Here is a 17,459-nt window from a genome sequence, read left to right as displayed (position 1 = left end):
TAAAACCAGCAGCAGCCCACCGCTGGAGTTTGGCCTCTTTTTTGTTTTGAAGGCTTGCAACTTCCCTCACGGAGGCCTTACAGGGGGAGCAAATGGCTTAATTTAATGGAGCAGCCCAAGTAGACTACAGTTAGGATTAATTGACAACTAAATAGGCAGTTACTAAACAAGGACTACTCAGGCCTGACTTGAAGGCCTGAGTAGTGCCTAGGGACTACTCTGTAGGATCATACATAAAAATATGCTAGGGAGAAAGGAAGTTTTTTAACTGTCCTATTTCATTCATAGGGTTTAATGACAAATCAAACTTGAGCACACTTCAGTAAAGTAAGGGGCTAAAAATTGATGTTCAAGTAGTCCTTGTTTAGTGACCACTTAGCAACTGTTTGCAGTTGCAACAGTGATTAAAAGTAGCTTTGCAACCAATCCAAGATTTACAACCTTTGGAGATAGATAAAACAAAGTAAAATTGTAAGTAGAATCACTTTTTACTTAGCAACTACTTTACTTAACAACTGAGTTGCCAATCCCAATTGTGTTAACTCACGAGGACTATCAATAACTTAAAGCTATAAAGCAGTTCGTTTCCCAATACATAATGGATTCAGCTGCTTATGCCATCACTAGGTATGAATGAAAATCCTTTCCTGATTCTCAGGCGAACCATTGCCCGCCATCGGAAATCAGAGGTAGCCAAATTGGCCTTATTTTCAAGCCCAAGTTTATTATGTCACAGCCATATAACATACAAATCTATTACTCTGACATGTTTTTTTCTGGAATCATAGTCCAGAGATGTCAAACTCACATTGTCGCAGTGGTGTCACTTGACGTATCAGGACTTTTCTCCCCTTCGCTAAACAGGGTGTGGGCCTAGCCAGTGCGTGGCACATCCAGCCCATGACCCTGGACTAGACATAGTTCATTCTAGGGTGGACTTCTTCTTCCTCCTGCTCCTCCTCCTCCTCCCCCTCCTCCCCCTCCTCTTTCTCCTCCTCTTCCTTCCCTTCCCCTCTCCACCTTCTTCTCTTCTTCCTGCCTTAAACAGGAAGCATCCCTAGCTGTTGACTTTCCTGCCACATTTGTGTTCCTTCTCTTTTATTTGCACAGTTTAAATGAAAGCCTCAGATAGAAAGTGTCCTCTGAGTTCTTAGTCATGCCCTAAGTGGATGGATAGGAAATGGGCAAGGTTATGCTTATTCAACTTGCTGGTATAGAATAGCATATTAAGCTTAGAAGGTATGACAAGCTGCATTTAGTAATTCAAAAGTAGTTTGCCAACAAGGCATGTGGAATAAGATTTTGAAACTTCAGCCCCATATGCATGTGAACACACATAGACACATATACGGAAACAGAGGGACAACATTTGGAACCCATGAATTAGTTGCAAATGTTCTTGGATTCTGATTTACAGGTGTTATAATAGGTGTAGGTAATATAACTTTTTATTTTATTTTTTTCGTGTTGATTCTTAATGTACTGGTATAACATTCTTAATTCTTCAGAGTGAAGGAGGCTTTCACAGCAGCAATAATCATTAACAATAAACATAATGAGGAGAGAAAATGTTTGTTATTCACCTGATTGCTGTTCCAACTTAACCATACATAACAAAAACACAGCTAATGAGCCATTGTTTGCTATGATACCTGAAGCTTTGTTTTTATTTTTTGTTTTTCCTGTTTCTATCAGGCTATAGGGCAACTAGTTGAGAAAAAAATCCTATAAAACTAAAGATTGAATGATAACTTCAAACCAGAATAAAGCCGTATAATTACATAAGCCCTGTTGGATCACATCAAAAAGTTCATCTAAAAATTAAGACGTTTAGAGACAAAAATATCTATTTTAAACATTTTGCATCCAAACCTGAAATATAAATTTCCTATCTATTATTCTCCATTAATTGGCTTCCAATCAGTTTCACTTGTTTATCATAAATTATTCAGAAATCTATGTTTAAAAGCTGTAATATTAGAAAGTGCTACATAAAGCTATAATTCTAAACATTTCTTTGATGATATTAAAGCTTGATCTTTGTATTTTTAAGTTTTTTAAGACTCACTTTTTATATTGCAGATGCTGTTCTCTTAATTAACAGATCATTCTCCCTGGCTAGATACTGTGTGAATTAAAAAAAAAAAAAAAAAAAGAGCAGGCTAGCATTATGCAAGGCAGGGAGCTGTTCAGGAAGAAAAAAATGCTCACTATGAACTTCCTCCATTCCTCTAGATACAGAGATTGTTTGTTCAGACAATTCAATCATTATATCTAGCCTGGTACTGAAGTTTATTGGCACTTTTGTGTGTATTTATCTCTTTGATTATTGCCATGTCTTTAATACCACAACATAGTCTTATATAAAACAGAGAGAGAGACCTACGAAGAGTCAGCATTTAATGGCCACAGTCTTGACTGATAATTTTTTCCTGCAAATGACTATAGACCTTTTTATGTATTTAGAACTTTATATTATATCAATAATACATTGTTACTTATTGATATTAAGCAATAAGCAACCTATTGACATTTATTTGCAACTATAGTGCAGGGAAAGCAATCTATATTGGGTGTTTGAACACTAAATAGTACTTTGCAGTGTGATTGTTTTATATGTTGGCTTTCAGAAATTCAGTACCATATAACAATTTAATAAATAAATCAAGTCGCATTCATGACTTAATTATTATAAACATATGTTAGAATATGTGGCTGGCAGTTGGGGTATGGCTAGAAACATCATACTTACCCAAATAAGTGGTTTTTAAGAATTGTTTTGAGTCTGTAGCACATTGTTTTGCAGCCATGTATTAATTTCTATCCATTTGTAAGGACTTCAAGGTACCATGAACACATTTATTTATTTAATATGTCTTAATTTGGCAGGGGCTGCAACAAAAAGCTTTGTTTTAGTTTTTCTGTCGTCATATGAAAGAATTGTAATGTAGACTTAGAAGCTGTGGGACAACCTGAAGTGGACTTTCCTTGTGGAAAGAAAGATTCACTAATAAGAGTCTCCTAGGTTGTTCGCTAATGCCCACTGTCACAATGGCAGTCATAATGAAATGATAATCAAAATACCTCACTTATGGGAAAGAAAGTTTTTAAGAGGAGATTGGACAACCATTTGTCTGAAATAGTACAGGATTTCCTTCCTGAGCAGGGGGTTGGACTAGATGATCTCCAAGGTCCCTTCCAATTCTGTATTGTGTTCTGTTCTATCTACATTTCTGTGGAAAAGAAAGGCTCTCATTTTTCATCTTTGACTCATAACATCCATAGTAGGCTTAAATAAGAATCTCTTTGTGATATAACACAAAGACTGGATTATACATATTAATTTTAACTAAATCTGGTTCAATTAAATGAGTTAGAAAATGAATTGAAAAATAAGGGGAAAAAACCTCCAAATTTCCCTACTTTTATAATAATTTTTTTAAGAGTGTGGAAATTAAAAGATACTTTTAAAAGCACACACACACACATACACACACATAGAGAAAAAGAATGAAAAACATTAGTGGGAAATTAAAACTGAATTCGAGTGAGAGTTGAAGTGAAAATTAAGAGGGGCTTTGTCTGCTGTACAACAATCCTGTTTGTTGTGGGTATCTTTGTGTTATTTTGAGGTTATGTTACTAACAAACATAGCATGTAAAAGACAGATTTTCTACTGTAATATTTATTCATGTACATCTGCCTCATTGACTGTGGCCTGTTGAATACCAAAAGCCATGTATAATTCACACGTTATGTATTACTTCACAAAGCAATAGTGCAATATCAATCTTTATCCCACAAACATGATTAAAAGCAAAAATAAAGCGTCCCCCAAATTCTGTACAAAAAGAGAACAAAATTGCAGGTGTGATATGAAAGTAAGTTTGGTGGAAATCCAGTTTCTTTCAAGTATTACCTTCTCAGAACAAATATAGAGAGATAGAATGAAAATTGCAATATTAATTCAAAAATAAAATAGATTATAAAGAAATTCCCATAAGAGCTTGGCTGTAACAGAGGTGGGTTGCTCCTGGTTTGGCCTGGATCGGACAAACTGGCAATGGCAGTGGTGGGAGGCTCTGCCCACTGCCCAGACACTTCTGCGCATGCACAGAAGCGTCGCGCACCCACAAAAGCAAACTAGTAGTTAAAAAAATGCAAACCCACCACTGGGCTGTATGCAATAGGTACATTTAAATTTTTTTTAAAAAATGTCTCTGCTTTATGATATTACTTTTTGGAAATTATACAATAAATATGAAGGGCATATTTATGAAGTCATATTTAGAGTTCCTAAGGAAGATTTTGATTGAAATGTATTGGAGATTATATAAAATATTTATTTTATAAAGAACTGCGTATTTTCCCCCATCTCATTTTGCTAAACATTCAAATACTCACAGTAGGTTTATTACAATAGCAACATTCAAGAAGTTATCTTTTGACCATAAAAAGCACTGAAAGAAAAGTAATAATATTTCTTGGAATATATTCAAGGACAGAAAGATTCTTATGTTGAAGAATTTATATTATATTATTTTGGAAAAAATATGCACCATAACTCTGTAAGTAGTGATAATTCATATTAAAATTATGAATCCAATTACAGGCCTAAGAAAGGATCTGCCCTCACAGAGACTAGAAGATATTGAACTTACTGTGTATGCCCACACATCAGAATAATGTCGCTCTCCAGCTGATTGGACTCCAAGTTCAATAGTCCATGTCCATTTCTCACTGAAAATCCCCTAAAGAATGCCAAAATACTACTCCTGTAAATTATGGCAGAAGTTTCAATCATGTTAGCCTGCTTATAATTTTATACATCTCTTTAAGCATCCCAAACTTATATCCATGTATGCTTAAAGAAACGTATTTCTCCTTCTCTCTCCATTACATTCAAACTAGGATTGGCTAGCATTCTCCTCACACAGGCTTCTAAGTCTTGAACAACTAACTGTTACTTACATTCATCACTTTCTATGACTTTAGTGAAAGGATGTCCAGCATCCCACCATTAATTCTGATTAACGTTTAAAGGCATTCAAAATTTATGTGTCTTTTTTGAGAAGCAGAAGTATGGATGGATAATGTATGAAAGCTGAGCAAATGCAGAAACAAATGTAGCTCATTCAACTCGGTTAAGTGAACATTGTTAAGAACAAGCTGAACATTTTATTCACTGTTGTTTCTAATGATGTAAAATCATTAAATTACAAAATGGGGCACAAATATATGAAATAATATATTTTCCAACTTTCTGACATTTTTCTCTCCGACGAAGGTTTTTTTTTTTTTTTTTAAAAAAATCAGTTTAATGTACTCTCTCTGGTTTGGTAGATCTTTTGAGCTGCTGTGTTCAGCATGTTCCTTCTGATCTGAGCCCATCATATATCAAATCAGGAACACTGCTGAGATTCTGAACTTTATCAAGTGGACAGAGCTCAATCCATGAATTCTTCTACAGTCTTCATGTGTTCTTAAGAAAATGCTTGAAGACAGCTACAGTCACATGTATTATTAGATGCATCGTTCTTAATATTTTCTCAGTTTTAATCAATGTTATGCACACAATTAGCACAGTACTGTATAAATCCAATGGTTATTTCAGTAGACTTTCCTTCAATGGGCCAATAAAAATTTGCCTAGAACAACTTTTGAATGACTCAATGCTTGTTTCATTTCAGTGCGGAAGCAGTTAGAAATCTTCTCACGGTAAGTGTCAACTCTATTGTGAACATATTCACTATAGCGCCAGCATGATCTTCCGTTAGATATAAGTCTGCTGATCATACCTTTTGATGTTAGTAAGAATGGACATAATGATATCACATTAGAGAAACACTTAATATAAAATAGCTTTTGTTCTTAAAAATAGCTTTTGTCTCCAAATTATTGCCTTCTCAGTATATAATTCTACTTTATACTCTTAACTGTTCTACCTTTATCTACAACATTTGATCCTTACTCTTTGCAAAGGATTCTTTTAAGGAATCCTTTGAAGTATTACTTAATCTTGCTGTAATTATTCTTGAACTACCCACTTTGAGGGGGGGAGGGATATTGCTATCATTTCAGTAGGAAATGAGATTCATCTGCATTTGATATTATGAAGTTTGCAGTAGTTTCCTCATCCATAGATCAGAATTTTATAATCTACAGCCCTAAACTAACTATTCTGGAAATAAATCCTACTAATTTCAGTGAAGCTTGTATTTCTGAAAAGAAACCTATATAGAATTGCATATCAAGACCCTAACTCTCAGTTTCATTAGTCTTCAGCAGTACAGACAGTGAAAGAAAATATTGTATCGCATTAACATTACTTCAAATTCCTTGGTATTTGTTAAATAATGCCTTTGAAAACACACTGTGTGTGGTTCTGTGAGTGCATATCCAGATGCCAATATTTGTGTGAGTGTCTCTCAAGAACCAGAAATATCCAGAATTATTTAATAAGATAACCAGAGCTGCAAAGATTATACTCAATTATGCATACAAAAAGTTCCAATATTTTTCCTCCTCAAAAAGGAGCATTCAAGTTGGAAATGTCATTCAAATATTGGAGAGAAAAATTCAGAATTAAAGTGAAAAGATAACCTTTTCTTTCATTTTCCAAGAGTGCCCATCTGCATAGCCCTGCTTCACTAAGAAACTTTAGAGTATGTACTGTAAGTGTGCAACTTACTGTTACTGCACTTTCAAATCTATCTACCATAAACTTTCCCCTAATTAAGTGAACATACAGTACTTCTAGTGACATTGATTAAAATTGTAGCACTTCCTTTCTTAAAATGCTTGCCATTTTCTATATATGGGCTCATTCATTTAGTTATTTCACCATGAAAAATACTTGAGGAATCTTTTTTATCCTGATAGTAGACTGTGTCTTTAGTCTGAAAGATTCAAATATTTAGTCTGGTAAGAAAACAATCAGATAATTTCATTTATTTTTATCCTCAATGCTTGTACTGCTTCAAAACATCAGTCTTTTAAAAGGGATATGTGGGGGAAAACCCATTCTTTTTAAGGTTTTAAAACCATGCCTGTAATTTTGTGGCAGCATTGGGTTTTATGAACCTAGTTGTTTTGCAATCAGGCAATATTTGCAGTGCCAAAAACGACGGCAAAACACACATGTACACAAAGCTGTAATAAAATACCAAGAAACTAGATAATAAACTGTCAGAGTGAACCTAACAAATTACGCATTAAATCTCAAGTGAAATTTGGCACATACAATAATGGAGGAAGAGACCATTTATATATTAACTGAATAAGTCCTCCAAGGTGTCTCACATTTTGCAGTTGCAATTTATGAAAAAAAGAAATTAATAAGAGAGTAATGAAGAATGCCTCTTTTGAGTCATGTTCAATTCTAGATGATTTCAGGGAAGTGTTCATGCAGTTTTCTTGGCAACAATTCAGAAGAGATTTGCCACTGCCGTCTTCCTGGATATTTTCAGACTTCCTGATGTAGCCTGGAGCCCAAAGATTCCTTTGTATTTTTCAGGTCAAATTTTAAACAGTTCCAAGTTTGCCTAGTTCTGAACCCAAGCAAGGATTTCGCCTATTCTCTTTATAATCTTATTCTGCAAAATATTTTTAAGAATGTTATCTTTTTCTTGTGCAGAAGATAGCTCTGATAGTTAAAAATAAGTCTGAAATAATAATGCAAAGAGGGAAATATGCTTTTCTCAATGCCCTCCATGCGGGTATCCCTAAATCCTTAAATGATTCTTCAAGCTTTTTTTCCTTAATCACTCTATGCTATTATTCATATTATTTACTATTTCCCTAATACATGAAAGTAAAAAAGAAAGGGGCAGAAGAAATTATGGATTCACTTATATAGTTATTGTATTTCTGGATTTTCTATGCAGTGCCTGCCCTAAGATTCCTGGGAAAAGCTACTTTATTCATGATATATTTTTGTATAGTAAATAATAAATACTTAAGAGTTTTTGGATCATTGTATAGAAAACATAGTGTTCTTCCATGTCATAAAGATTCACAATATAAAGCATTGTGGGGTTGAAAAAAAATATTAAAAAAGGTTACAAGCTTATTAGGTTCAACATTCACTGAACCCCTCATCCTCTTCCTTGTTATTCACCTTTGTCCTGCAATTTCTACATTGAGACCAATAAATAACAAGAAATAAGCTCAACACTTCACTGGCTTATGTCCTTTGGCCCTTGATTCAGTGTCAACACTGGAATAAATTGACTAATATATTAAACTAGTATTTTATGAATAAAAAGTCAGGTAAATGCTTTACATTTGATTCTTGATTCTAAATAGATTGCAGTACCTCTTCTATTTTTGTTTATTTATTTTTGATGCTATCAATTCGTTGTTGACTACTGGCAACTGCCTGGACTAGTCTCTGTAGTTTTTATGGCAAGATTTTTTAGAAGTTGTTTGCCATTGCCTGCTTCCTAGGGCTGAGAAAATGTGACCAGTGTAAGATCGTCCAGTTGACTTTGTGTCTAATTTGGGACAAGAACTCACTGTTTCCTAGGTTCTAGCTTAGTGCCTTAACTACTACACCAAACTGGCCATATCTCTTTTACAGCTCTCTGGAGTTCAGAATTGAATTTGAATGCAGATTGTCCTGTAGAGCCTACTAGTATAAAAATTAATTGTGCAGGGGCCGTCCACAGGTTGTATATGTGGGTTTGTGTATCAAATAGTTATGATGGTGATCATGGCCACATATAGAGAGTAAAGAGGATTACCTTGACAGAGAAAGGGAAGATCCATAATAAAAACAACCAAAATGAAACATAACTTGAATCTAAAGGATGGAGAGTGATTACAAAAACATCTCAAATAGAAACCCCTCCTCCCAAATTCATATCAATATAAGACAAAGCAAGGAGAGGAAGCATCATCAGGCTTTCAAGATTATGTTACCATAACCAATTTAAATAAAAATTATTTTTAGTCATCTCTGGAACCTATTTCTTGGTGTAGTCTCCTTAGGGCTGACATCATGTAATCAAAGTGCCACCTCTTTTGTACAGGTCTCAAATAATATGGGCATCATTTTGACCACACAGTCATGGCCACCATCATGACTTGTTTTTAACCTCCTTCCTGAAGCTCCCCCTGATTTTATAAGAATTTAAAAGTCACATTTCATCATTCCAGAATACAAAATGTATCCATTGTTCCTTGTTGTGAAGACTTTAAATAATACTCTTCTTTCTTCCTTATGCATTATTACAGCATAACTAATGGACATGGCAGTTGTGGGAGACAGCGATACAGGTTTATGTATTAAGAAGCCTATGGAGGAAGTAGTGACATATAGAAAATAAGTAGTTTTTAGTTTAAAGCTTTATACAGAGTACTTTAATTCACAGGAGAGATCTCTGTTTAGCTGCAGCTTCAGCTAAAGTGGAATTGAGGAGTTTATTTCATTACAACAGTCTAGCAACCAGGGAACCAATTGAGAAAGGATAGAGTCCTATAGAGGAATAGGACATTTTTAAATTTCAGAGGTTGTAGAGACTATAAGAAGTTCAGAGGCTCAAATGATACATGATCAAAAATGAAGGATAAGATAAAGACTTAAGGAACAAAATTAGCTATTTTGTGCAAAACTGGGTCAAACTTTTGGCGTAGACTTTTCTTTCAGCATTTGAAAAAGATTAAAATACAATACAAACACATTTATGCTAAAAAACAACAACCCACACATTCATCCCTGTCCCCTGCTTTAAAAAATGGTCACATTTAATTAATTAATTTACATATTAAATTAATTTTAATATTTCTATTTCCAAAGAAAGAACAGTCAGTTTTTAAATTGTTATATTTTAAGACAGACAGCAATTTTCCAATATTCTACTAGATTTGTTGAAGATCGTCAAAGAGAGAAAAGTATTCCCTGATAATAATGAAGTGGGTGTTCACCTATTTATATCAGCTTATTGTGATACTTAAAATGATGCTTGGCCATGGAGCTAGTCTCCTGCGTGTTTGCTTGCTCTTGAATATCATAAATTGCAAACTATTCAGGTTGTCAACTCTAATAATATCACAATGGAACAAATAATGCCCGCAAGGAATTTGCTTTTGTATTCCAATTCCTTCCATGTTAAAATGATGTTTACACCACTCTGCAAGAATGAAACAGTATCAAGAATTTATGGGACAGCATGAAAAGTGTGCCTAGCAACATCTCTTAGATTGTCCCAGATTTCAAGCTGCTTTACAGATTTACAGGTAGAATAATGGTCCCTGGAGTTCAGAACATCATTCAGTGTTAAACAGAAGATTCTAGCAGCAAATTAATGAACTGTTTACATCTTAAAATTTTACAGGATCTAAAGCTGGGCAAGGCCATCAATCAATCTGGGTTTGCCATCTCCAAATAGGTTTGACAAAAATTCCCTGGTGAGCCACTGTCAAACATAATATATAATACTGAGCTAAATGGACCAGAAGATGGTTCAGATTCCTACATCATGTTTTCTAGTCTAGGGTGCATAAGGAGCATTGTGTCTGTTTTGAGGCCTCAGTCCAGAGCTGCAGAAACAGGTTGATCAAATCGAGTCACTTTGGGGGTAGTCCAATCCATTTTGATGCTTGGATTTACATCTTATTTTGCTTATTTGGAGAAATGTCTCACCATTACTATTATCCTGATTATTGACTTCTCTCTCCTTCCATCTTAGTGCCTGATTATATGCATGGATCTGTAGTTAATAGTATCCAGAGGTGGGTTGCCAGTCTTTTTGCTACTGGTTCAGGTGCGCTCCTGTGCACATTCCCATTCACATGCAATGCTTTGTGCATTTGCAGTAGCGTCTGGGCAGAGCCTCCTGCTGACCACTACTACCGGTTCGGTCGATCCAGGCCAAACCGGCCGCAACCCACCTCTGATAGTATCTGAAAAAGAAAGGATAAGCATGATAACTGTGATAGGAAAAGAACAGCCAAAATGCAATTCTCACCAGGCTAACTCTCTAGCATTTCAAGCCAAAAAGGAAAAATATGGCAGCTGGCAAAATCGTGTTTTGCTATCTTTTGTTAAGAATTTGTATTGAAATGTATGAATCTCTTTGTAAATGGGATAAACTGTAAAACCTATTTCATTTTTCAGTACAAGGTGTTTCGGATTTTAAATGTGACAAGGTGTGAGAAAAGCAAAGCTGATAATTATTCTCACTTGTTTTTGGCTCATTTATTTGTGGGTCTTATGTGTTGTTCTAATCCAAAAGGATTCTGAGGGATTACACTGATCTCTTGCAGTAAGAAAGTTAATAATACCAATATACTAGCATAACAATGTAGTTACAATTGCTCTTACAAATCCTTGGAGATCTGAGGAACAATCAAGCACCAAGAAAAAAGCCCATGATCAGGGTACATTACCCATAGCAGCATTATATAGCAGAACTCCTATTGTTCCTTTAAAAATCCAGATTTAAATATATTTCCTAAAATTTAGCAAGATGGACGCTAATCTGATTTCAGAAAGTAGATTTTTCCAAAGGGAGGGGGAGGAACTTTTAACAACAATCCTATAGTTCCTTAAAGAATAAGAATAATTCCCATTAAGACCCAAAATGGATCATACTGATTAGTAAACATCCATAGGAGTGTACTATTGATTTCTAATAACTAGCAATATGATATTATGTCATATAAATTGATTACACTTTCTATATATTCCTCTTGCAAAATGAATATATATATTGTTGTAAAAATTGCTTGTTGCTCTAGTTGCTGCATAGCAACATGCAGAAATAGCAATAGATATTATTAGTTTTACAGACCTTTCTAAGTGAGTTTCAGAGTCAGTATATTGTCCCCAATAATTTGGGTTCTCATCTTATCAACCTCGGAAGGATGGAAGGCTAAGAATTCCATGGCACTTATAATATAATGAGGACCCAAATTGCTGGGAACAATATGCTGACTCTGTAAACCACTTAAGAGGGCTGTAAAGCACTGTGAAGCTGTATTTAAGTTCTCTGCTCTACACACTTCAGGAATTCTCAAAACAACAAGATGGGGCAACATGTAATCCCCGCCCCCTATTCAAAAATGGCTTCTCATAAGAGCACCAAATAATATGTTTTATTCTTAACGGTATTGAATTAATGGCCACTGTAAATTAAAAAAAAAGATAAAGAAACAGGAAATTGAACTTTCAAGACTGGGGACCTGTGCTGTCCCCAATTATTGCCTTTTTGATAAAAATATATTTCAAAGAGAAAATGAGGTAGGCTCTTTATCTTTCTTCTTCCTTGTCTCCCAAAACTATAACAATACTTTGTCAAACTGTCTAATCACAAAATGCGTTTTCAATATAAATAGGGAATCCTACCATCCTATAGATAATCATCTTCTGTTAATGAAAATCGAATTTAAAGAGCTCAAAAATATATGTGTGCAGGCCAGGGATGTCTACACTGTTTGGTCAGGAAAGTCACAATAGTACCACAACAGTGTGATTTAAATTGTGCGACATGTACAAAAATGGGCAAAATTTTAATTGTATCATCATGGTGCTTGTAAGTATACTCACCCACATATTTCATAGGCTTGATAGATCGCACTTACATTGAACCAAATCACCATTTAGAGTAGACTAAAAGCACATTAGTGTCTAGGAATACAGCATTTTCTGGATAATTTATATAATACTTTTATGGTGGCTTAGTTCCTATATGGCTTCCAAGCTGCCTTAATAAATATAATGAACAAACTGAATAAGGACACAACAACTGTTGTATCAAGAAAACAGGCTGGCTGCAGGAGGGGGAAGAAAATTATCTTTTTGTTCTTTTAACATACATACATACATACATACATACATACATACATACATACATACATACATACATACGAAGACTGAACATTGCAGGAGTGGAGAAAAATGGATGGCCTAGCTTGGCACATTTTTGTTAATGTAAAAAACATCACATATATGCATTAGCATTCAATTTTTATCTGGCTCATTTATGTTCAAATATTACTGAAAATACTTTCTCTGTAGATTTATGAATGCTTGTGACAGAATTACTGGTGACAGTATCAAGCTTGTAAGTATAGACAGAATAGTATGTGGATTAGATGGAACAATAGACAATTTAAGTACTAGATCCAATCTGATCAATTTAAGATCAATTTAAGAACTATTCAGAGCAGGGGTATCTGCAGTATGTGATTAAAAAAAATAATGATGGAGATCATGTCAGTACAATTAAAATCTGTTTTTGTGTATCGATGGATAAAAAATGTATAGAATTTAGATGATACCATTATATGTGTCATCTTGATTTCTTTGACCATTTCCTGCAAACACACCTGTCTCACAGAATACCCATCAGTGTTTCTTCTTCAAAAACTAGCAAGATTACTAGAGAGATGCTGCAGGGTTGGAACGTCAGATTAATAATCCTCCATTTTAAAAATAATAATAATAATTTAAATGAGCAGATAGAGTCAATGCTGATCAAATAGACAAATGGTATAAACTAGGTGAAGTACCTAATACTCTAGACCAATGTGGCCAACCTTAGCATCTTTCAAATACGTGTATTTCAACTCCCAGAATTCCCCAGCCAGCTCCTAGAAAAGAAGCGAAAAGAAAATAATAGAGCATAGAACATGGAGAAAATGCAAGATCTACTGGTCTCCCACAAGACCATATTCCAATGTATGTAAGGAGGCTGAGTAATGCCTGAATTGGAGGTGTGGTTCAGGCACTATGCAGGCAGCTGTTTCTGTATAAAATAAATGTGTGGTCTCTCCTGCAGCCAATCATTGCCAGAGTTTAGGATAAGGAATATTCTCACTGCAGCACCTGACAGGGAATAGGAACCTGGCAAAAACCTGCTCCCGATCACTTTATCAATGAGATTGTGAATGAGGGATTGAATATCTATTTGTACAGTGAGGCTCAGATCAGGAAAACACGAAAAGTTGGAAAAGCTAAATTTAGTGAATGCTGAGAAGGATAGAGGCTGCATCATGTGGAGTTGAACTTAAGAAATGATGAGGCAGGTATCTTCATGTTGTAGTTAGTAAGATATATTGAGTGTAGAAGTGTAAGCAGCCCACTAAAAGCTTTATTTATCAAAGTTTTATTTAGCACCTTCAATAAATGAAACCATAAATCAGGTTATATATAGAAAGTATTAATGTCCCACCTCACTTAAATAGGAAGACGGACTATAACATGCACAATCTTATGCAGGTTGAACACAGAATACTCCCATGGTATTTCTTCTTCACAATGATGGCACTGTTTGAACAACATACTTAACTCAAATCGTATCTCTTCACTGGTGAGGTTGGCAGAGTATAATTGCATTAATTGGATAAAGAGCTGCCATCTGGGAGATGCATAATCCCTGCTCATATCCTATCATGTCTGGGCACCAGGAGGATACCAGCAAGTCTCAGTTGTATCTCTAGCTTCTTCTTTGATGGCTAGATGAACAGCAGTCTGATGAACTTACAGTGACTGGAAAGTATGTTCTCTGCTGCCAGCCCTTGCCACTGAATTCTGTAGTGAAATAATATTGTTGGTTTTTTATTTTAGCATCTCTGTATTTCCATGTAGTTCTGTATTGCCATATATCTCTATACCTTTTTCTTGTAGGATTGTCTGAGCTAGACTTGTAAACTGCCTCACAGTTGGACTTTATTCTTCATATGACAAAGATGCTTTTTGCTAATTTAAATTATTTATGTTTCCAATTATTGTTGTTTTTCTTTCTTTTTGTTTGTTTGTTTGTTTTAATTGTTAGCCACCCAGAGTCATGTATGTGAGATTGGTGGTCACATCCATTTATTAAATAAAATAATAGTTAACTTGGAAAGAGTAGTTTACAATAAGACGGTCCCAGTTAAAGTTAATACTCATCCTCTCCATGGTCTGGGTTTTGGTTTACTTAACATACATACTAGTCCAGAATTTGACACAATAACTTATTGTACCAATCCAACCAGGCGTGCATATAATGGCAGAATTTGTATTTTCTGAACAAGAATACATTTTGATTTTGCCTAAAGAGTGAAAATAGCCAGTGTGTTTGTTTAATAAACTATGGCTAAAACAATCAATGGTATAGATGGATGATGAATTCATTCATAGGGGAATCTTCTAAATTTTATGTCAAATTTTAAACTGAGTTCAACTGTAATTTTATGTGGTGGACTACTTGAAATTGGGCATAAGTAATGGATATTTTCTCAAATTTTGAGATATTAATATGATGCAATTTAACAATTAGATAGCCAATTTTAGGTTTTTTTAATGTATTCTTATATCCAACATAGGTGTGGGTTAGGCATTGATTTGAGACTGTATCATATTTACTGTTTTGTAAATACTGAGATATTTAAAATATGTCACATGATTTATAGAATGATTTCAACTTTTTTCTTCCAAAAGGATTCCCCAAAAAAGTTACTTTACTTATGTATTTTGAGATTTTGATTTTAGTTAATTAATTAACTTAATTAATTCAGTTAATTCTGACAACGGATGAAATTATGTCCATGGGAACTTTCAATCATTTGGGGACCTTCCATGCCAATTGAAAGTATGATGATGGTATGGAAGCATTATACTTTATTGCAAACTCAAATATCATAACATTATTATAGCTAGTTTTCTTATAAATCTTATAAATCCAAGAAAAGTCCTGCTGGACCTAACATAATCCTGTCTAATTCAGTCTTTTGTTTCCATTGTTGGCCAACTAGACATAGAAGTTTATCTGAATAAAAGTAGCATCTTCCTGCTTGTTGTCTTCAGTAATAAATTCAGCAGCACAACACGTGCAATACTTATAGTAACACATACTAATCCTAACTACTAGCCATAGTAGCTTGTGCTTATCAGTGCTTATCCTGATACCATGAATTGAACAAAACTTTGGTAAATGAACATGTCTTTCTGGGAATAAACCCTCTGAATCCAATTGGGCTTTGTGCTGCATAGAAACATACAGGACTTCACTATCAGTCAATTTCCTTTATAATATGTTTCCTCTGACCCCTACATCAATTATTAACATTCCTCTACGGACATAAGGATGATGTGATTGTTCTTAAATAAATGACTTATCCCTCCATTTGTCTATTTTCTTTTTCCCTACAGAAAACGTCGTAAGCAGTTTACGCGATCACAGTTGAAAAGAGCTTGTAGAATGCCGTGCACTTTAATTCTGAGGAAGGCAAAGTCCCTTATGACTCACAAAGAGACTCAAGAGAATTTGAGCAGTCTTTCACAGATGAAGACACAACAGTGAAACTTCTTCTTTTGTGGTTATTTTTAAAACCTCCGCCATCCAACCCCCTTCCCCCATAATGAAACATTTTTGGAAGCTGGGCAGAAGTCTGTTGTTTTCCATGTTCCTACATCACTAGGACAATTGAGGGCAAGTCTGGGGCTTATTTTACTAAGGAAGAAAACTCAGATTGGAGTCTTGCCCTAAATGCCCTAAAAACAATTTTGCGATAAAGCAAACAAGGATATTGAATGATTTACCTAAATGTCTCTTCAGTGCGCTAATAATTGTAGCCTCTTTTCATTGATGAAGAAACAGAAAATGCCTTTTTTCAGGCAGATTCAGAAAATCTACTGGTTACTGATGAACTTCCTTCTGCCATAGAGTTAATACATTTCATGTATTCAGAGAAGTGATGCCTTTTAAAGGTCTGAATATATTGCACTAGCCCATCCTAACTTTGGAGCTATGTCTGTTGAAGCACAATTGCCAAATTGCATTGCCTAATCTTTATTTTAAGGTGCTGTCCTTGAGACATAGCAGTTTCATCAATGCAGAGAATCTAATCTATTACTCAAGAGGAGTGGGGGAAGGAACAAAGCTTTCCAAAATCAGCATATATGGTCTGAATTATACATCCAAACATTATCAGTAAAGATCTCTAAAAGTTACTTTTCTGTTATAACCTGAACAGGAGCAATGCTTCACCGTGGTTTTTATGGATAGCAACTGCTAGGGCTGAGAGTTATTTCTTTAATGGAACTTTAACTCCCTGTCTATCATTATTTATAGAAACATATGCATAATTTAGTGGTCCTCTCCAGTAGCTCAGATAAACAAGGTTCCCCCTTGATAGTTGATGGGAAGTGGCTTTGAAAAATAAATTGTAATTGCCTAGGTTGGAGAAAGATTTACATCTCTAGACGTAAAGCAAAGCAGAGCCTGCCCCCGCTCCCCTCCATCTAAGATTTTTTTCCACATGTAGCCTCCAGAACTCCTTTCTGTAATTCCCCAGATCCATCTTTCATTTAGACTGCAGCTAAACACCAAGAACAATGTTATCTACCTTGAGTGGAGCCCTCTAAAGCAGTTGTGATAGCTTACAGTTCACCATGGCAGACAGGTTTTTTTTTTAAAAAAAAAATACTTGCACTGCTTTGGTTTCCATAACTGTCCTTCAACTCATTTTTC

At 34.9% G+C, this 17,459-nt stretch overlaps 1 protein-coding gene across 3 annotated transcripts in view; it reads left to right on the top strand.

Moving 5' to 3' along the window:
* The window catches only part of MTA3 (metastasis associated 1 family member 3), a 122,405-nt gene extending 106,036 nt beyond the window's left edge, over positions 1–16,369 (top strand). For 2 of the 3 annotated variants that reach the window (XM_087717717.1, XM_087717718.1), the window contains 2 exons: positions 5,691–5,718; positions 16,139–16,369. In XM_087717717.1, the coding sequence (XP_087573843.1) occupies positions 5,691–5,718; positions 16,139–16,150 (40 nt within the window). In that variant the 3' untranslated portion in view covers positions 16,151–16,369. The remainder of the gene's footprint in view (positions 1–5,690; positions 5,719–16,138) is intronic. The other variant, XM_087717719.1, reaches the window with a different exon arrangement.
* The last annotated feature ends 1,090 nt before the right edge of the window (positions 16,370–17,459 follow it).

This window comes from Thamnophis sirtalis, unplaced genomic scaffold (assembly GCF_051295495.1).
Source record: "Thamnophis sirtalis isolate CommonGarterSnake01/CBP01778 unplaced genomic scaffold, rThaSir2_p1.2 scaffold_6, whole genome shotgun sequence".
NCBI classification, from domain to species: domain Eukaryota; kingdom Metazoa; phylum Chordata; class Lepidosauria; order Squamata; family Natricidae; genus Thamnophis; species Thamnophis sirtalis.
The sequence above is the reverse complement of the archived record's forward strand: the minus strand, read 5'-3'. Positions and strand labels throughout refer to the sequence as shown.